General features: G+C 40.4%; 1 protein-coding gene across 2 annotated transcripts; it reads left to right on the top strand.

Annotated features, from left to right (window-relative positions):
* Positions 1 to 660: 660 nt before the first annotated feature.
* Positions 661 to 20,068, top strand: SNIP1 (Smad nuclear interacting protein 1). Of its 2 annotated transcripts, XM_004472267.4 has the most exons (4): positions 661 to 982; positions 2,262 to 2,364; positions 15,287 to 15,882; positions 16,782 to 20,068. In XM_004472267.4, exons 1-4 carry the CDS (start codon positions 753 to 755, stop codon positions 17,041 to 17,043), a joined length of 1,191 nt encoding a protein of 396 aa, XP_004472324.1. In that variant the 5' UTR covers positions 661 to 752; the 3' UTR covers positions 17,044 to 20,068. The 2 variants fall into 2 exon arrangements, with proteins under 2 accessions (XP_004472324.1, XP_058159843.1); XM_058303860.2 differs by lacking the exons at positions 661 to 982; positions 2,262 to 2,364 and adding an exon at positions 11,101 to 12,595.
* The last annotated feature ends 1,137 nt before the right edge of the window (positions 20,069 to 21,205 follow it).

Raw genomic sequence — 21,205 nt, forward strand, 5'->3', positions numbered from 1 at the left:
TCGCCCCCGGGGCTTTTGGAAGCACAGAAAGCTTGGGTTCGAGTCCCTGCGCTGCGTTTAGTTCTTGATTTGAATGAGGGACCAGGACGCCTTCAACGAGTCCCAATTTTGTCACCTGCAAAATGGGAGTTATCTCCCACTGAAGGGTTGATTGGGGAAGATTCCTGTTGGAAGATATGCGGCGTTCCCAGTCTTCTTTTTTCCTTAAATTTTTTTTTTAATGAAATAGACAAATGGCAGCATGACAGAAGGCTCAAGAAATAGGGAAAAATACTAATGATTTCTCAAGGTCCACCATCTATGACTGCATATCCTTTTTTTTTCTTGAGGTGTTTCTAAACGTAAATCAGTTTGCACCGAATTTTGTATTCTGCTTTTTCCATTTGCCATATAGTTTGTAAACAGCATTGACAATGGCGACATGACATTCCATCAATGGGCTAATCAATTCCTTACTGCTTGACATTTAGGTTGTCGCAGAGTGCTGTAATTATTAATAAGGCTGCAAAACCTCGTGAGTATGTAGCTTTTTCCAAGTTGCTTTTGAAACTTGAAACTCCCGCCACCTGAACCAGTTTGCCAAGGCCCCGACCGCGGGGGGCGGGGCTGTAGTCAAGTGTTTAGCGTCTCCGCCGCGAGGGTTTCTGGGAGAGCGCTCGCCCCGGAAGCAGAAATCTAGGGTTCAAATCCGTCATTTCCTTCAGCAAGTGGAACTCAACGGACCTCTCCTTTCCCTCATCTTAGATCGCGGAATGAAGGAGGTGAAGAGCGAGCGGGAGAGGGGGAGCCGGCGAAGACACCGGGACGGAGACATGGTGGTGGTGGCTGCGGCCGCGGTGGTAGTGAAGCAGGAGCGCCTCAGCCCGGAAGCCGAGCCTCCCGCCCACCGCCGCCCGGAGTCGTCCGGCGGAAGCCCGTCTCTGCCGGCCAGCGAGCCGAGTCGCCAGGGTCACCACGGGAACCGAGTCCGAGGAGGCAGCCGGTAAGTGGGGAGTCATCCGGGATAGATCTTGGAGTGGGCTTGTTGAGAAGAGAGGACAGGGCTGGCGTCAGAAACAAATCCTAAATGCCGGGTTCAGCAGCTTGGGCTTGATCCCGGAGGCTGTGGGAGTGACTCAGATTTGCGTTAAACTTTTACGCCGGCATCTGTCGCTTGCATTGTAGCCGGGCATTTAGCACCCGATGGGCAGGATTCCACCTCTTCATCTCTGTGTCCCCAGCGCCTAGCATAGTATGGGCCAGGAGATAGCATTAATCGTTTTATTAATTTATTAAGTTGAGAGATTTTACCCATCCACCTGTAAAGCCAGGTGTAGGCGTTCTTCCGATTATCTGCCCCAAAAGGTTCCCACATTGAGGGTTTAGGAGATGTACCTGATGGAAACTCTGGGGGAAAAAAAAACTTGGGAGACTCAATCATTTAGTCACTTAGCCAACCTATTTTTATTGAGCATCTATACAGTTCTAAGTACTGGGGTCTCAAGAGTGAACTAGATAGTGGAATTGATGTTCTCTGGCCTTGGGATAGACGATAACAAGCAAATAAACGACAGTTTTAGCTATTAACAGGTATTAGGGATAGGTTGAAACAGTAGTGTGATGGTGAGGGATTGGAGGGAAGAGGGAAAGGCTTTTCTGAACAGGTGCCATTTGAGCTGAATCCTGAATGATGAGAATGATCCAGCCTCCTTAAGATCCAGGCAGAGAAAACAATGCAAAGAACCTTGAAGTGGAATTTAATTTTGATTGCTCTAGTAATGAGGGGTGAAGGGAAAGCCAGTGTGGGCAGGGTATAGTGATCAAGGAGGAGGGTGATAGGAGTGAGGTGAGAGAGGAGATTGAACTACAGGACTTATTGACGAATTGAATGTGATGGCGGGGAGGGTTACAGGAAGAGAGGTTTGGTAGTGAGGCAAAAAGTAATCATGGGTGACTTCTATTTTTTTGGCTTGAGAAACAGGTGCATGGTGGTGTCAATTACTGAAATGGCCAAAGACTAAGAAAGGAAAGGATTTTGAGGGGTAGGAAATTGAGAGTGTTATTATCTAAATGAGAAGGCCTGCTAGGCAATTATATATGTGAGTCTGGAACTCAAGGATGACATTAGGGCTAGGAAGGTGAAGCTCCTGACTTCTTTTCTGTGTTCAGCACAGACCTTCACAGGTGTGTTTCTGTTAGTAGGTAAGCCTGATATTTGAAGCTGATTTATATGGTGAAAGGGAAATTGAGATAAAATCTTGTATGTACCATGCTCTGAAAAGGTCCCCAGCCAGAAAGAAAAGCAAGTCCTCAGGGAGAAGAAGCAAATCTCCTAGGAGTAAGAGAAGCCGAAGTCCTCACTATTCAACAGTCAAAGTGAAGCAGGTAAGTTGAGTTGGGGTATTTTTGATGTTAGGTCCAAATCTAGAGCTTTTCCCTTTTATACCTCCAGAAGATGTTTCACCTGAGCAGCAAAGGTCTTTTCTAAAACCTTTTTTTTTCCCTGCTTTTTTAAAAAAATTAAACTTGTTATTTTGAGATATTTGTTGATTTACGTGCAATTGTAAGAAATAAGAGGTTACTCTTTACCTGGTTTCCCCCAGTCTTGCAGAAATATAGTATAGAATCACAAACCAGAATATTGACATTGATAATAGTCAAGATTCAGAGTATTTCCATCACCACAAGGATCCCTTATATATATATGTATATATTTGTATGTGTATATATAAAAATATACATGAACGTACACACACATAACTTTTATAGCCACACCTATATCCCTCCCACCCTTTACCCTCTCTTTAACCCTTGACAACTGCTACCCCTGACAACTACTAAATTTTTCTCCACTTCTATAATTTTGTCATTTCAATGCTACAAAGAAAAGAATGTTATGTAAATGGAAATACATAGTATGTAACCTTTTGGGGTTAACTTTTCTCACTCAGCAAAATTCTTTGGAGATTAGTGATAGTTCTATCTAGCAATAGTTTGTTCTTTATTCTTTCTGAGTAGTATTCCATGGTGTGAATTTTTCCACAGTTTAACCATTCACCCATTAAAGAACATCTGGGTTGTTTACAGTTTTTGCCAGTTATGGAGAAAGCTGCTGTACAAACATTTGTGTACAAGGTTTTGTGTGAATATAAGTTTTCATTTTTCTAGGATAAATGCCAGGAGTGCAGTTGGTGGGTTGTATGTTAGTTGTCTGTTTACCTTTTTAAGAAATTGCTAAATTGTTTTCCAGAGTGGCTGTAGTATTTTACATTCCTACCAGCAATGTATGAGTGAGCCAATATCTCTGTATCCTCACCTGTGTTTGATGTTGTCACTGTTTTTAATCTTAACCCTTTTGATAGGTGTGTAATAATATCTTATTGTGATTTTAATTTGCTTTTCTTTAATGGTTGATGATGTTGAACATGTTTTTGGTGCTTATTTCCATCTGTGTATTCTCACTGGTGAAATGTCTCTTCATGACTTTTGTCCATTTTCTAATTAAATTGTTTGCCTTTTTACTATTGAGTTTTAAGAGATCTTTGCATAGTCCTTTGTTGGGGATGTGGTTGCACATATTTTTTCCAGCCTTTAGCTTGCATTTTCATTGTCTTACTAGGGTTTTTTACAGAGCAAAGGTTTTTAATTTTTAAGTTCAGTTTATTCATTTTTCCTTTTATGGACTGGGCTTTTGGGTATCCTGAGAACTTTTTGCTGAGCCCTGGATCCTGAAATTTTCTGTTTTTTTTTTAAGATTTATTTTTTATTTATTTCTCTCCCTTCCCCCCCAGTTGTCTGCTTTCTGTGTCCATTCACTGTGTGTTCTTCTGTATCCGCTTGTATTCTTGTTAGCAGCACCAGGAATCTGTGTCTCTTTTTGTTGCGTCATCTTGCTGCATCAGCTCTCCGTGTGTGCAGCCCCACTCCTGGGCAGGCTGTGCTTTTTTTGCATGGAGGGGCTCTCCTTGCGCATGGACTCCCCTATGGGGGGGACACCCCAGTATGGCATGGCACTCTTTACGCTTATCAGCACTGCGCATGGACCAGCTTTACCACACGGGTCAGGAGGCCCTGGGTTTCAACCTTGGACCTCCCATGTTGTAGGCGGATGCTCTATCCATTGAACCAAATCTGCTTCCCTGTGTTGTTTTTTAATAGAACTTTTTTTTTCCTTTGCTGTTTTTAATCTTTATTTTGCACATTTAATAAATGAAGCTATAAACATAAATAAAACATCAGAAGAAGATACAGTTGAATAAAAACATACATTTCTCAATTAAATGTACTGGATATATATAAAAAATTTATTTGAATCATACAGTATGTTATACAATATGTTTGGTTCATAGTAACGCAGTCATACAGTATTTGTCCTTTTTTGTCTGGCTTACTTTGCGCAACATAATGTCCTCCAGGTTCATCCATGTTGTCATATGCGTTATGACTTCATTTTTTTAAATTTTTATTTATTTAATTTCCCCCTCCCCCGGTTGTCTGTCGATTTGCTGCATGTTGTTTCTTTGTCCGCTTCTGTTGTCGTCAGCGGCACGGGAAGTGTGGGCGGCGCCATTCCTGGGCAGGCTGCACTTTCTTTCCCGCTGGGCGGCTCTCCTTATGGGGCGCACTCCTTGCGCGTGGGGCTCCCCTATGTGGGGGACACCCCTGCATGGCACAGCACTCCTTGCGTGCATCAGCACTGCGCATGGGCCAGCTCCACACAGGTCAAGGAGGCCCGGGGTTTGAACCGCGGACCTCCCATGTGGTAGGCGGATGCCCTAACCACTGGGCCAAGTCCGTTTCCCATGACTTCATTATTTTAATAGAACTTTTATGTTCAAGTCTATAAGCCATTGAGTTCATTTTTATATAAGGGTGAGACTTAGGTTGATGTTCACTTTTTTGCCTGCTAATGTCCAATTGCTCTGGCACCATTGATTGAAAAGCTTTATTTCCTCTGTTGGATTGCTTTTACTCCTTTGTCAAAAATCAGTTGGACATATTTGTGTGGGTTTATTTCTGGATTCTCTATTCTGTTTTATTGATATATATGTTTTTTCCTCCACCAAGACCACACAGTCTTAATTACTATGGTTATGTAATAAATATTGAAATTGGATAGGCTGGTTTTTTTCAGTTCATTCTTTTTCAAAATTGTTTTAGTTATTCTATTCCTTTGCCTTCCCATAGAAACTTTAGAATAATCTTGTCTATATATGTATTTTTTTGTCTTTTTATTTTCTTTAATGTCTATATTTATAAAAAAAAAATCTTAGGATTTTTTTAGGGATTATGTTAAACCCATTTTTGTTTGCTACAGGCTGCCAATGCAAAGTACCAGAAATGGGTTGGCTTTTATAATGAGAATTCATTAGGTAAAATCTTACAGTTCTGAAGCTGTGAAAATATCCAAATTATCAGAGGTGCCATCTTACCAAAGGTCAGCTGATGGCAACCCTAGACTGCTGCCACATGGCAAAGCAAAATGGTGGCAGGTCTCTGCTCCTTCAGGCTGAAACCTCTCTCTCAGCCTCGTGGTTTCTTTTTCTGTGACTGCAGACAATCCTGGAATCCTCTCTCTCATTGCAGGGTAAAATGGCCAACCAAGGATTGAACTGGGGCAATCCAGCATGAAGAAATTGAGGAGAAAGGAGGAAATCAGCAAAGGGAACTGGGAAAAGGGAAAGGCCGGAGAGTCTGGTGACTTAGAAGTCATGATACAAGTGTGCAGAGTGATTGGGTCTGTCAAATGCTGCTGCTAGTTAAGTAAAATGAAGACAGAGCATTATTTAGAGAATTTAGCAAGATGGAGGATATTGATGGTCTTGATCAACAGTTTTACTGGAGAGTAGAAGGGTGAAAACTTGACTAGAAGGGGGATCAAGAGAGGATTGTAGACAGTGATTTAAAAAACAAAAACAAAACTTCTTGAGGAATTTTACTGCACAGGGGAGGGAAGAAATGGTGTAGAAGTTGGCATGAGAAGTGGAGTCTAGATGAGCATGTTTCTATGCTAATGGGAATGATCTAGTACAGAGGGGGGGAATAGATTGTGTAGGAGAGAACTACTGGAATACTCTTGGTGAGAAAAAGGGGAAAAAAGAAAAAAACATTCTTGGCGAGAGGGGATGGAGTCAAGTTCCCAGGTGTAGGGATTAACTTTAGATAGAAGCATAAATAGTTCATTTATGATCACAGGCAGAGTATATGGCTGCAGATACTGATAGATGGTAGGTGTGGAAGATTCCTTCTGACTGTGTGAGAAAGGGAGAGGGAAGAATGTATTGGGGGTTTGAGGACAGAGAAGAGGTCCCAGTCATCTGGGAGAGTGGATGGATCAGGGAAATGTAGGGTGATTGTGGGGCATCATTAGGGAGGTTTATGGCTATGGATCTAAGGTGGGGCCTGTCAGAATGGTTTGTTTTTCTTGAGTCACTTGAGCTGCTTGGTACAGGTTGTGGTTTTGCCAGGTGAGTGCAAAAGACTGACAAGGAGGCGAGGGGTTTTGAGTGTGTGCATACTGCTTGACCATGAGATTTACCTAGACAAAAAGGGAAGAGGATGGGGAAACAGCTGTGACTCAATCAGTTGGGCTCCCGTCTACTTTATGGGAGGCCCTGGGTTTGTGTCCCAAGGCCTCCTTGTGAAGGCAAGCAGGCCTGTGCGCCGCGGAGAGCTGGCGCAGTAAGATGATGCAATGAAGGGAGAAAAGCAGATACAGAAAAAACACACAGTGAATGGACACAGAAGAGACAGCAAAGAAAGGAACAAGTTGTAAGGGGGGAGTAAATAAATAAATAAATCTTTGCTTAAAGATTTTTTTTTCTCTCCCTCCCCCCCCCCCCCAGTTGTCTGCTCTCTGTGTCCATTCACTGTGTGTTCTTCTGTGGCCACTTCTATCTTTATCAGCAGCACCGAGAATTTGTGTTTCTTTTTGTTGCGTCATCTTGTTGTGTCAGCTTTCCTTGTGTGTGGCACCATTCTTGGGCAGGCTGCACTTGTTTCGTCTGGGCGGCTCTCCTTACGGGGCGCACTTCTTGAGCGTGGGGCTTCCCTACACGGGGGACACCCCTGCGTGGCAGGGCACTCCTTGCCCACATCAGCACTGCGCATGGGCCAGCTCCACACGCGTCAAGGAGGCCCAGGGTTTGAACTGCGGACCTCCCATGTGGTAGGCGGACACCCTATCTATTGGGCCAAGTCCACTTCCCAATCTTTTTTTAAAAAAAGGGAAGAGGATGAAGGCTGTGCAAAAATGATGGGATCAAAGGATTGGATGTCTTATTAGGGTAGAAGAATTGTTAGAATTAGGGTAAAATATGACCTGGAAAGATTAATGGTGGTTAGAAAGATGATTGTTTGAAATTGAGATTATAAAGGTTACAGTTATTGACAACGAAAGGATCTGTGTGTAACCATGGTAATGGGTACCAAGGTGGAGGGAGGACAAATAACATTGGAAGAAAAGAGCTCAAATACAGAGAGTCTAGTGTGTTGGAAGGGCCATTTGTAATTCAAAACACTGGGTGTAACGATGCATACAGTGCCTTAAATTAAAAGTAAAATTGGTGAGAAATGAGGGGGAAATAATTTAGGGTTGTTAATGACAGCAACAATGAGAGTAGTGGGTGATAATAGTCCTGTAAGAGGGAGCAGATGTGGCTCAAGCAGATGATCTCCTGCTTTCTACATGTGAGATCCCAGGTTCGGTTCCTGATGCCTCCTAAAAAAAAAGTCTCATATGAGGTCCAAAGCTAGGGTGTTTTTAGGGTGTTTTAGGGAGAGTGGAATGAAGGCAAGTGTTCCAGAATCAATAGTAAAAAGCAAGAACACCTGCCTCATGTCTAGGCCAGAGATGGGTGGGCTGTGGGGGAAAAAAAAATAACAGCTACCATTTGCAAGAGCTGCAGAGAAGGAGTGTTCTCAGGGCAAAACGAAGGTTCTGTTGGTGCAAAAGGTGACGGGAACTGTCAGAAAACTTTGGGAATGTAGGTTTTGCTGATCTTTCAATACCAGGGGACGTAGTAATATGACTTCTGGAGTTGAAAAAAGGGGATTTGGGGACAGAATAGTGTATGTACAGAGGCTTATGGAGATTAGAATACAGACGAAGTGGGGGTGATGGTTTCTTGTGAGGACTCATTTAATCAGGGATAAGGGGCATACTGAGATTAGCTCTGATGGACTGAAGGTAGATAGTGGTAGCAGGCTTATTTTGGGGTAGGGAGGGATAGGTGTCTGAAACTTCCTTTTGACACTTGTCTTTGAAAGCGAGGAAGTCTAGAGAAACTGGATTTTATTGTGGGAAGCAAGCCCTCCCTCTTTCCCTGTGTCTGGCAAAGAGAAACCTGGGGTGGGGGATGGGTAGCTGTATTAGTCAGCCAAAGGAGTTGTGATGCAAAATACCAGAAATTGGTTGGTTTTTATAAAGGGATTTATTTGGGGTAGGAGCTTATAGATACCGGGCCATAAAGCATATGTTGCTTCCCTCATCAAAGTCTCTTTTCACGTGTTGGAGCAAGATGGCTGCTGACATTTGCAAGGGTTCAGGCTTCTTGGGTTCCTCTCTTCCCAGGTCTTCCTTCTTCCCAGGCTCAGGGTTCCTCTCTTCCTGGGCTTGCTTCTCTTTCCTCTGTGAGCTTACTTCCTGGGGCTCCAGCTTAAGGCTTCAGTATCAAACTCTAACATCAAAAAACCCCCAACTCTATCCTTTGCCATGTCTTTTATCTACCCTGGTGGGTGGGGACTCAGTGCCCTAATGACATGGCCCAATCAAAGGCCTAATCATAATTTTAAGCACGCCCAGGTACAGACCAGATTACAAACATAATCCAATATCTATTTTTGGAATTTATAACCATATCAAACTGCTACAGTGGGGTTGGTTGTAGAGGGAGCAGGAACAGTTTCAGTCCCAGTGCTCAGGATTTCATGTTTACCCCTTGCCCAAAGAGGTGGCCTTGCTCTTAGTGTGCAGGATTCTGAAGATAAGAGTTAACATCTGGGGAAGCCAGGACGTAAAACTTTCGATGCTGCTTCTGCTCTCTAATGAGGGTGGGAATTCTCTTTTTTTCCTTTAAAAATGTTTGCTCTGTTCTGCAGTTTTGTTACAATGTGCCTAAACAGTGCATTTCTTTATCCAGTGTGGAATTTATTGGGTTCCTTGAATCTAAGGAAGGTATTTGTATTAGTCAGCCAAAGGGGTGCTGATTCAAGGTACCAGATATCTGTTGGCTTTTATAAAGGGTATTTATTTAGGGTAGAAGCTTACAATCACAAGGCAATAAAGAATAAGTTACTTAAAAAAATAAAATAAAATAAAAGAATAAGTTACTTGCCTCACCAAAGTCTGTTGCCACATGTTGGAGCAAGATGGCTGACGGTCTCTGTGAGCGTTCACTCTTCCGGCTCCATGGTTCCAGCTTCTTCCTATTTCAACTGTAGGCTGGCATAAGGCTCATTTCTATCCCAGCCTCAGCTGCTCTGGTCTCTCCACAAGGCCAGCTATAAACTATCAGGTGAATGGCTCAGCTTTCTCCCTGGGTCTCCAGCATCAAAAAGCTAAGTTCTCTCCTCTGCCATGTGCTCTGTTTTCTCTGTGACTGTCTGCCCACCAAGGGGGCCAGATTCAACGTCCTACTGACTTTGCCAAATCAAAGCTCTAATCTTAATTTAATCAAATAAAAGCGAAACCTCTGAATTTAATACAATCAAAGGGTATCACTCCCAGAGGAACAGACCAATTTACAAACATAATCAAGTATCTTTCTTGGAATTCATAAATGATATCAAACTGCCACAGTATTTTTCATGAAATGTTCTGTTTGGTTCTTTCTTCCAGTTGTCAGGGCATTTTTGTTTAACTTAAAAAAATTTTTTTTTTAATTGGAGAAGTTGTAGGGAAGCAGAGGTGGCACCTGCCTACCTCATGGGAGGTTCTGGGTTCAGTTCCTGGTGTCTCTTAGAGGAGGTGAGCAGTTCCTGGTGTCTCTTAGAGGAGGTGAGCAAGACAGCGAGCTGATGCGACAGGCTAGTGTGTAATAAGAAGACACAAAGAGGAAACAAAATGAGAGACACAACAAAGCAGAGCATGGAGGTGGCCCAAGCAACTGGGTACCTCTCTCCCACATGGGAGGTCTTGGGTTTGGTTCCTGGTGCCCCCTAAAAAGAAGACACGCAGACACAGAGCGCACAATGAATGGACACAGAGAACAGACAGCGAGTGCAAACAACTGGGGGGGGGGAAGGAAGAAATAAATCTTTTTTTAAAAATTGGGTAAGTTATAGGTTTACAGAAGAATCATGCAAAAAACACAGAGTTCCCATATATACTCCCCTACAAATACCATTTTCCCTGTTAATACTTGGTGTTAGTGTGGTATCTTTGTTACAGTTGATGAAAGAATATTAACATTATTGTAATGTAATTGTACTATTAGTTTATATTAGGGTTCATTGTTCAATGGTGGTTTTTTGTTTTTTCTTTTTCTTTTAATAACATATGCAGCCTAAAATTTCCCCATTCCCCCCTGGTTTTTAATTTTGATGAAGTCCTGCTTATCTATTTTTTTCTTTTGTTTCTCATATTTTGGGTATAAACTCTAAGAAACCACTCTCTACCACAAGGTCCTTAAGATACTTCCAGTATAGCCAAAGGCTGGTTGTCTTCAGTGATGATTTCTGGATTGTTATCTTGTTCCTTTGGATGGACCATTATTTCCTGCTTCTTTCTTTGTCTTGTAATTTTTTGTTGCACATTGCACATTATAAAATTTTATGCTGTTAATTCTGGAATTTAGTCCTTGAGCTATGTGTTCCTTAAGTTGGTATCTAGTTAGTGACATGACAAGAGATTTCTTTGAGTGTTAGGAGCTAACAAAAACAAACCAGTGCCAAAACACCTTTCACAGTCTTTGCAAATTGGTTCTGCATTAGCTGGTGCTGGTCCTTCAGAGTTTAGCCATCCTATCAAGAAAATGAAGCCTGTGTCTTGTCCTGGACTTGTTCTTGTGTGTGGTTTTAGGACTTCCACTCCCATCCCAAGCTCTGTTGTATGACCTTAAGTAGGTAATTCTTTGCCCCTGATTGCTGTGACAATTTTAATTGTTTCTTACTCTGCTTTAGCTGTCTGCAAGGTGCTTCTGCCTACAGAGCAAGTTCTCTGAGGGTGATCTGTGGATGAATTTCCTGATTCAGCCTTTCAGGCTGCCACCTGATAGATTGGCACATGATATACAGGTACCCCAGTAGGTGCATAGGGGTTACTACTTTCGCTCTAGAGCAGGGCCTGGAACCTATAGTAGGAGTGTAGGGTCACTCTACAGCCTTCCTGGGGAAGGGGTCAGCAAGGATGCCACAAGCTTCTTGTACCGTTTTTTCAAGCTGCATTTTCTAGAGTTGGCACTTGCCTGTTACTCCAGCCCTTTAACTGTTTTCCGGGGTCCTGAGGAAGACTGCTCAGCTGGATTTTGCTAGTTGTTCAAAGATTATGTTGGAGAACGGCACCTGGAACGTCTTATGCCTCCATGTTGGTCTACAGGAAGCCTTGTTAACTTTTCATTGTGAAATAGTTCAGACATACTTAATGAACCCCCATATATCTATCACCCAGCTTAAAACAATTAAGAGTGATCAGTCTAGTTTCATCTCCACTCTTTCCCACCTCTCTCCTTGACCCCCACTGCCCCACATTGTTATAACATCATTAAATAACTAGTCAGTGTTCACGTTACTATGATTAGCTCATAATTTTTATGTAAGTTGATCTGTTCAAGTCACCATCTTGTAGGTAGGTGGTGATTTCTTGGACCTTAAACCCAAAGCATGTGCAACAAAAGAAAAAATAGATAAATGGGACCTCCTGAAAATTAAGCACTTTTACATCTCACAGGACTTTGTCAAAAGGGTGAAAAGGCAGCCAATTCAAAGGGAGAAAATATTGGGAATCACATATCTGATAAGGGTTTAATGTGCAGGATATACAGAGATGTTCACAACAATAAAAAGACAAATGACCAAATTAAAATGGACAGAAGACTTGAATAGACATTTGTCCAAAGAAGAAATACAAATGGCAAAGAAACACATGAAGAAATGCTCAACATCACTAATGATTAGGGAAATGCAGATCAAAACTACAGTGAGATATCATTTCACACCTATCAGAATGGCCACTATTAAAAAGACAGGGAACCACAAGTTTTGGAGAGGATGTGAGAGATAGGAACACTTACTCAATATTGGTGGGAAATTCAGAATGGTACAGCCACTATGGAGGACTGCTTGGCAGTTCCTAAAGAAGTTGAACATAGACTTGCCATGTGACCCTGCAATACCATTACAGGGTATATACCCAGAAGAACTGAGAGTGGTGACACAAACAGACATCTGCACACAGATGTTCATAGCAACATTATTCATGATTGCCAAAAGTTGGAAACAACCCAGGTGCCCATCACCTGATGAATGGATAAACAAATTGTGGTGTATTCACATGATGGAATATTATGCAGCTGTAACAAGAAATGAAGTCATAAAGCGTATGACAACATGGATGAACCTGGAGGACATTATGTTGAGTGAAGCAAGCCAGACACAAGGACAAATACTATATGATTGGGTTAGTATGAAACAAATATATTGTGTAAAAAATTGTATGATAAAAAATTATATGTATCCAGTACATTTAGTTGACAAATATATGTTTTCATTCAACTGTTTTCTTTTTAGTTTTTAATTATTTATATTTTCAATTATTAAATGTACAAAATAAAGTTAAAAAAAAATTTAGGTCTACACATTGCATTTAATTGGTCCTTCTCTCAAATCTGTTTTATCTGTTAATTGCTTGTCCTTCTCTCTTTCCTTGAAATTAATTGTAATTTGCGTTCTTCCGTGGAGTCATCTAACATGTTCCTCTGGCCCCTGTATTTCATGTAAACTCTAGTTAGATCTAGAGTCTTGTTCAGATTCTGTTCATTTTTTTTCCCAAAAAAATTTTGTGCTTTTGTTTGGAAACATTCAGTTTCTGGTTGTCTCTCTGCCTGGTCGTTTTTGAAAGTCTCTTATTGCTTGTTGTTTTAAAGCTTTTAACCTTCATTTCTGTAAACATTTTATGCATAGATTTTTTTTTTTTTAAATAATCTTTATCTTATTAGTACAATATCTGAAGGTTTAAAATCAATAGAAGTTGTTTCTGCTATCTCCCATTTTCAGTGACTTGTTAATTTGTATTTCTAGTGATCTTTGATTTTTTAAGCTCATGTTTAATCTTTTCTCCCCTTAGAGATTTCTCGTTTTCTATGAGTGTTGGGTTATGGTGGAAAGACCCCCTCTCAGAGTATCTGATCTTTCATATTGGTAGAAGTGGAAATTTCTATTTTTATTGTGAAACTTTCCCCCTTTTTTGTCCCCTCTTTTTAATATATTTTAGATATCACTGTGTCATTGTCTCATTCTTTTTTACAGTTATGAAGTATCCCTTTATGTGAACATAACAGTCATTTATTTAACCATTCTATTGAGGAAATTGTTTTCAATTTTCTTATTACAAACAAGGTAGCTGTGAACATTCTTGTATATATCTTCGTGCATTTCTGCTAGTATTTCTGTAGGGTAAAGTCTTGTAAGTGGGATTACTGGTTTATTAGTATTTTTTCAAGTTTTCAAAACTTAAAACTTTATTTCTTCAGTAATGCAATGGGGTACACAATCCTCTTGTCACTTTATGAGTTGGTTTTGAAACAGTTCAGTGTCATACTAGCTGGATGATTACTGATCTCTCCATTCCTTTGGGGTGACTCTGTCAACAGGGGACAGGTTCTATTCTGTTCCAGTTTGTGCCGCTGTGTATGTCCATATAGCAACACAGCAAGGGGCTCCAGTAGCTAATAAAATATAGCATTACTATGTTATGGAAATCAGAGTGTACGTTTCTGGTGGCTGTGCCTTGCCATTGTTTGCTGAATGCTTTGAATTCTGAGATGACTGCATTTTTGGCCAAGGGAAAATCATGAAGTTGTAGATAGAATTGCAGCAACTGCTAACTTGTTGCAGTTTTGTGCCTGGAAACCTTGCAAAGTGGTTCATTAAATTTTGATTAAATACTGCCAAATTGTCCTAAATAGCCTGTACCAGTTTATACTTGCACCAGCAGTGACTGAGAATATTTTTCTGTACCTTCTTTTGACACTAGGTATTATTGATCTTTTTAATTTTGCTAATTTGAGAAATCATATAAGTGTGCCATTATATATTTATTAAACATTTTGTTTCTTCTGAAAATTACTAATTATGTCCTTTGCCCATATTTCTATTGAATTGTTTGTCTTATTGATTTCTTTTCCTACTCAATATGTTATATATTGTAAACATTTTCTACTAAGCTGATTTTTCAATACTGAGTGTTTTTTAACGAGCCATGGTACGTTTCTCCATTTTTCAGGTCTTTAAATGTCTATTAGAGAACACACAGCAAATGGACACAAGAGCACAGACAACTGTGAGGGGTAGGGGGGGAGAGAAATAAATAAAAAATAAATCTTAAAAAAAAGTCTACTAGTACATTTTTACAGTTTCCTTCTTAGATGTCTTACATCTCTCAAATTTGTTCTTAGAGACTGAGTAATTTTCTTACTCTTGAATTGGCATCTTTTAAAATTACTTTGAATTATTCATTGTTGGTAAAAGTTGGGAAAGCTAGCTCTTTTTCTTTACATGATTACTTGTTATGGGGATGATGAAACTCTTGTGTATCTTGATTTTGATGGTGACTACACAACTCTGTGACTGGGAAAACTCGTAGAACTATACACTTAAATGGTAAATTTTATTCTAAAAACAATCTTAAATTTCTTTTTTTAATATTCTTTTTTATTAAAGATTTTAACAAACACTTCACCTTCTCCCCACTGCCATAACCTCCATTCTGCTTCCTGTTTCAATGAATTAGCTATTTCTGGTTTTCTTTTATGAGTGATACCATACAATTTTTGTCCTTATGTGCTTTGCTTATTTCACTGAGCACATTTTCAAAGTCCTCCCATGTTGTGGCATGTCTCATAACTTTGTTTTTTTTTATGGCCAAATAATATTCCATTTTGTGTGTATATCTCAATTTTGTTCCTTCATTTGTTGATGTATTCTTGGGTTGTTTCCCCATTTTTGGCTATTGTGAATAATACTGCTATAAACATTGGTGTACACACATCTGTTTAAGACCCTCTGTTTACTCTCCGCAAATGGCTTTTTGGAAGCAGCTTGTTCATAGACTATGGATAATGTTAGTTTACTGAATCTGTTTGAATTTCAGGAACGTGAGGATCATCCCCGGAGAGGACGGGAGGATCGGCAGCACCGGGAACCATCCGAACAGGAACACAGACGGGCAAGAAACAGTGACCGAGACAGACACCGGGGTCATCCTCACCAGAAGAGAACTAACGAAAGGCCTGGCAGTGGGCAGGCTCAGGGGAGGGATCGAGACATTCAAAACCTACAGGATCAGGAAACAGAGAGGGAGTTTTATAATGCTAGAAGACGGGAGCATCGCCAGAAGAATGAAATTAGTGGCAGTGGTAATGAGTCTCAGGAGTTGATTCCTCAGCCTGCCAGCAACAATAAAGTAAAAGAGGTGCCTGCTAAAGAAAAGCCAAGCTTTGAACTCTCTGGGGCACTTCTCGAAGATACTAACACCTTCCGGGGTGTAGTCATCAAATACAGTGAGCCCCCAGAAGCACGTATTCCAAAGAAACGGTGGCGTCTCTACCCTTTCAAGAACGATGAGGTGCTTCCAGTTATGTATATCCATAGACAGAGTGCTTACCTCCTGGGTCGACACCGCCGGATTGCAGACATACCTATTGACCATCCCTCTTGTTCTAAGCAGCATGCTGTATTTCAATATCGGTAAGTAGACATTTGCAGAAAGAAAGTGAAATGCTAGCAGAAACTGAACATCTTAATTAGAATTACTAAGAATTCTGTATATGTGCCAAAGAATCCCAGACCCCATGTATCTGGTATTAGTCTTAAGGAGTTTTAATAATCTGACTGCCCTTTGAATAATCCCGTATTTGCCACTGTCATTCACAAGGCGTTTGACTTTGGACAAGCTACTTTCTCAGCCCCAGTTTATACTTCACAGGGCTATGATGAGTGTTAAATGGGAATGTAACTTAAAATGTTTGATATATGTGTTAGCTAAGTCTGAATCTTGATATTTCACATAGTGCATCTTTTGTCATCTGATTCTCACTGCAGTTCTGTGAGGTGGATAGAATAGATACTAATATCCCCATTCGACAGATGAGAGAACTGAAGTTTAGTAAATCCAAGTGACTTGCCTAGTAATTGATAACCGTAATAAAACTCTGGCTCATACCCAGCTCTCTTTGACTCTGAAATCCAAGTCCACTGCCTTTTCCCATTTGAACAGGAGCTAAAATATGTTGAAGTATAGAAGAAAGGAGCATTATATTGTTTATAAACACAAAAAATGTATGTTCATAACCATGGCAAAAGGCCTTGGATTCAGATCAGAACTTGAGTGGTTTAGTTTTGGTACTCCTTTTTAAGCTTTTGATTTGCCATGGATTTGTTTGTTTTCAGTGGCCATTTCTCACCTCTTCTACTAATTGTATCTAAACTTCCACCTGACTTCCTGATCCAAGGCCATTCCTTCTCCTTAATTTCCTAGAATGTTCAAGCTGGGTTATTTACATCAGGGGTTAGCAAAGAGCTTTAGAGAGGTTGGATGGTTTTAGCCAGTCGTTTGCTCACAGATTGTTTTTCTTTATCTCTGCTAGTCTTGTGGAGTACACTCGTGCTGATGGGACAGTTGGCCGCAGAGTGAGGCCCTACATCATTGACCTTGGCTCAGGCAACGGAACCTTCTTAAACAACAAGCGCATCGAGCCTCAGCGCTACTATGAACTGAAGGAAAAAGATGTGCTTAAATTCGGATTCAGTAGCAGAGAATATGTCTTATTACATGAGTCCTCAGACACTTCTGAAGTAGACAGGAAAGAAGATGAGGATGACGAAGAAGAAGTTGTTTCTGACAGCTAGCAAACCAAGACACAACCCAAACTATTGAGAGACCTTCCTTTGTTGGAAAACACCGGGATTGATTCAGAGCACCATGGTGCTCTCTGTAATGCCTCTTATTGCCTTAAGTCTTTCCTCTGTTGCTGACCAGCTTATGTTACAGTTTAAGAAAACAGACTTACGTTTGGTTGAACTTTTTTCTGTGGCATGTTGGCCACATGCCTGTGGGCATTTGTTTTGGAACAGTCTCACCAATTATAACACATGGTGTTTTAGTAGAAGCACTGTGGCTGTAGTTGGTGCTTTCAGAATGGCTGCCTAGAAAACTATAAACCCTAGATTAAAGGGGAAATTGTGGCTTGTTCTCTTTGTACAGTTACTTTATTTATATAGTTGTTAAGCTTTGTGGACCAGGTTTTTTGTTTATTTGTGTTTTTTTTTGTTCTGGGGCAAACCCCTGAACAGAGAATTTTACTAAGCTTTGGTTATTACCAAAATAGCCTCCATTATATACCAAAACTTTGACCTGGTTGAGCTCTTGAGTCATAGAAGTTGATTTTGCACTTAGTGTTCTAGTGGTGGAAATTTATCACATGACCTCATTAGAGACTGTTTAGCTTCAACAGATGCTTTATGGAGCCTGCGTTAGCATATGACTGGACAGTAAGATCATGGCTGCTGCCAGCAGGTGCTGATTTAATGTCATGAGAAGCTGAAATGAGTGGTGGATCTGTTTCCTATGAAAGAATTCCTGATTTCTCCATGGAGCATGTATATAACAATTGTGATCATTTTATGTTTTTCAACTTTGCATTTTTTATTCAAATGTTATCTCCTTTTTCCCTCTGAGAAATACACTGTCACTTATATGGCAGGGCCCTTGCTTTATTCTAGCAACGTGTACATGTTTAAAGGCGGTTGTGTAGTTTACATGTTTCATCTTTGAAAACCACATTCAGATTTATAAGTTATTTCTCTGATGGAAATAAGGCAATTACCCAGCTTGCTAATTTTCTGCCAGAGAAATATGTGTAAGTAGAAAACTATTAGCTACTTACATATATTGTGAGTGTATATATACAAATGTGTGTGAAAGAACTGCATACTGATTTTCTTATGAGAATGTTTTGTGATGTAAATGTAATACTACTACATTATAGGCAAAGGCCTCCCTGCATCTGAAGAGCAGATTTTCATTTAGATGTATTTTTGGGATAAAAAAATAAAAAAAAAATTGTAAATACAGCCCCATTTCAAAGGGTAATACTTTCCTAGCATAGAGGACCTTGTGTTCATAGGTCTGTTTGCTGCTAAAGGAGTCTTCATATCAATGTTTTTGAGGTGAAAATAGGTAGTTGTGTAGGGTGTCTTGGGGAGACACTGGAAAATACTGAGAAATGACACCTGTACTGCAATCCTGACCTGAGTGAGTGCATGGTGGTCATGTTGAAGCAGCAGTGCTTTGTGAATTGGCAGTGAAGAATTTTTTCCTTCCCTAAATAGAGTGTGGGGCAGGGTTATTCATAGTTGGTCTCACACCAGTTTATCCCTATCCCTTCACTCCCACATGGTAGAGGGTGGAGAAAGGAGAGATGATACAGTTCGATGTGTGCTGCTGCTAACAACTCTTGAGGTGAAACTTATGATACTATTACATCGTTTTCCCTTTTTCCCCCTATTTTTATTACATTATGGTCTCATATACCCACATATACTCATGGTAAAATGTTGATTTAGGGATGGGCAGCCGATTAATATTCATTCAGAAGGATGTAAAAGATGCCTTCGAAGAGTGAACAATTAGATGAAAGGTAAGATGAAGGGGGGGAAGATAGAGCACTGTAAGGGCGATTAGCACCCTCTGCCCACCCCCATATGTTCTAGGTTGACCTCTACAGCTGCTTTTTTCTGAATTTTTATATATGCCATAGATCACGAATTACATTTGTGTAGGCCTAAAAAGCAGAGTTTGTTTTGATGAATTTTTCTCTGCTTGATCCAGACTGATAGTTTTCTCTTTCTGGGATTAGTCCTCAATCAGCATCTCACAAGGGCTTCCTTGTTCAGTTTTTGCTGCTGTCACTACTTCCTGGTAACCTTGGATTTTGTTTCAAACACCATCCTGATGGGCACTATGATAGCTGACCTCTTTGCTTATGCTTTTCAGTAAGAGATCCTAGTTGTATAAAAAGCTTTTGTATTAGTGGAGGAATACCTTCCTGGATTAAGAGATTCTTTATATCAAACATCTGGGAAGGGTTTTTTTTGTTTGTTTTGCTTTTTACCACTCTCCTCCCTTTTTGGGGGGGCAGGGAGAAAACGGGTCAAAGGTAAACTATCACAAAAACCAGCTATCATCAGCTTTTTAAAAATTAATTCATCCTGTTTAGAAACTCCTGTTCATCTTAGCTATTTGCATCTCTTCTTTCTCCACCTCTCTACCCTGGCTGGCTTGTCTTTAGATCATTACCATAAAAGCTAAGCTAACTGCAAAACTGCCCTTTGCTTCTGAGCCCCTCCCCCAAGGCCTCTGTGGCAGTCCACAGTTCTGCTAAGATATGGGATAGAATCTTCAGATTTTCCCACCACACCTTCCTAGTTATCTAGTTCCCCCATTCTAACATTGACATAGCTAATTAAGTGCAATATGTGACATGACTTTCAAATTTTATTGTGGTTTGGTAGTAAGTGAAAGCAGAAGTAATCAATTCTGATAACAAGTATTTTAAAATTTGATTTTTATTTTTTATTATATTGAGTATATATAGAGAAAGTGGTTTTAAAAAGCTTAGAGCTGAAATACATTTCAGGTTGATATGGTATACAGACTTTTAAAAAATATTCTACCCTTTGTGGAAATTACAGATCACTCATTGAATTGAAATATGCTATATTAATCAGAGACTAAGTGTAACACATAAACAACATGCCAGCATTGCCTGCTTGTTAAATAATGTTCTGAGCACACAATGTTCCTAAGTATGTGAGTTTTTATCAAGTGAAAAGGCTATTCAGTTTAAATTAAAGTTTTGGAATTTAAATTTTATTTGGCCTCTTGGGTAAAGTTTCCGGTATATTTATCAAATGGGAAAAAGTTTAGAAAAATAGTTAGTTTGTTCACATTTACTCTAAAGTTGAATTAATTCATTCAATCAACAGTTGCATAAGCCTACTATGCTAGGGTATGGTTTACAAGAGTGAGTTAGTGGGAAGCAGATGTGGTTCAAGTGATAGAGCGTCTGCCTACCATATGGGAGGACCCGGGTTCGATCCCTGGGGCCTCCTGGTGAAAAAGAAGAAAAGAAGGTATGCCTGCGTGGCAAGCCGGTGCCTGTATGAATGCCCGAGTGGTGAGCCAGTGCCCACATGGCGGGCCAGTGCCTACGCAAGGGTCTCCAGGATTAAATCCCAATGAATCCTAGAGGAGAGAAAATGAGAAGACAACCCAGCAAAAACAGCAGGGTGGGAGGAGGGGAAGGGGGAAAATATATATATATTTTTAAAAGTGAGTAATAGGGAGTAGTAATTTGGAGGTGGGCAGAACCTTGTGGAAGAGATGGCTTTTGAGGTAGGCCTTGAAAAATAGGTAGCAAGCAGAGAAGCACTTTGTGCCTGGGTAGAACAATATAGAGTGGAGAAAAGCAGGACTAGAGTGGAGTATATGAAAAGGGTCCTATTTAACACATTTGCCTAAACTCCCACAGCAAGTTCAAGTCAGTTCCTATTCAGTGCTCTTTACTCAGACATTGCTTTGTAGCAGACATTAGTGGAGAGATTGAAGAGGCAAAGGACACCTGGCTCATTAGACTGCTGGATTCATAGGAGGCTAAAAGGAAATCACAATGGGTGGGACCTTTGGGGGTTGGAAAGTGGCTTATGCAAATCCTCACCTCATCAAGTCATAGCCAGAGCTTCATGGAAATCCTCATGATGATTCATAAGAATGGATAAATATTCAGTAATTGAGTGCCTATGAAGTACCATGAACTGGGGCTTCAATAATAAAAATGGCTAATACTTAGGAGCATTTCCTAAGTATGAGGCCCAGGTCTAAGCATTTCACATCCATTATTTAATTTCATAAGCCTATGAGGAGTTTCTATGATTCCATTATACAGATGAAAAAACAGGTAGGGTTTAAAGACACGCAATGGTAGGAAGGACTGAGATTCAAATCCAGTCA

This window comes from Dasypus novemcinctus, chromosome 9 (assembly GCF_030445035.2).
Source record: "Dasypus novemcinctus isolate mDasNov1 chromosome 9, mDasNov1.1.hap2, whole genome shotgun sequence".
Taxonomy (NCBI): Eukaryota; Metazoa; Chordata; class Mammalia; order Cingulata; family Dasypodidae; genus Dasypus; species Dasypus novemcinctus.

What these genes read in the sequence shown, in the direction of transcription:
- SNIP1 (XM_058303860.2), top strand. Translation starts at nt 12,233, where the DNA reads ATGGTACAGCCACTATGGAGGACTGCTTGGCAGTTCCTAAAGAAGTTG. An exon ending in GACAAATACTATATGATTGG is followed by an intron (nt 12,596 to 15,286) that starts GTTAGTATGAAA and finishes TTTGAATTTCAG; the next exon opens with GAACGTGAGGATCATCCCCG. An exon ending in CATGCTGTATTTCAATATCG is followed by an intron (nt 15,883 to 16,781) that starts GTAAGTAGACAT and finishes TATCTCTGCTAG; the next exon opens with TCTTGTGGAGTACACTCGTG.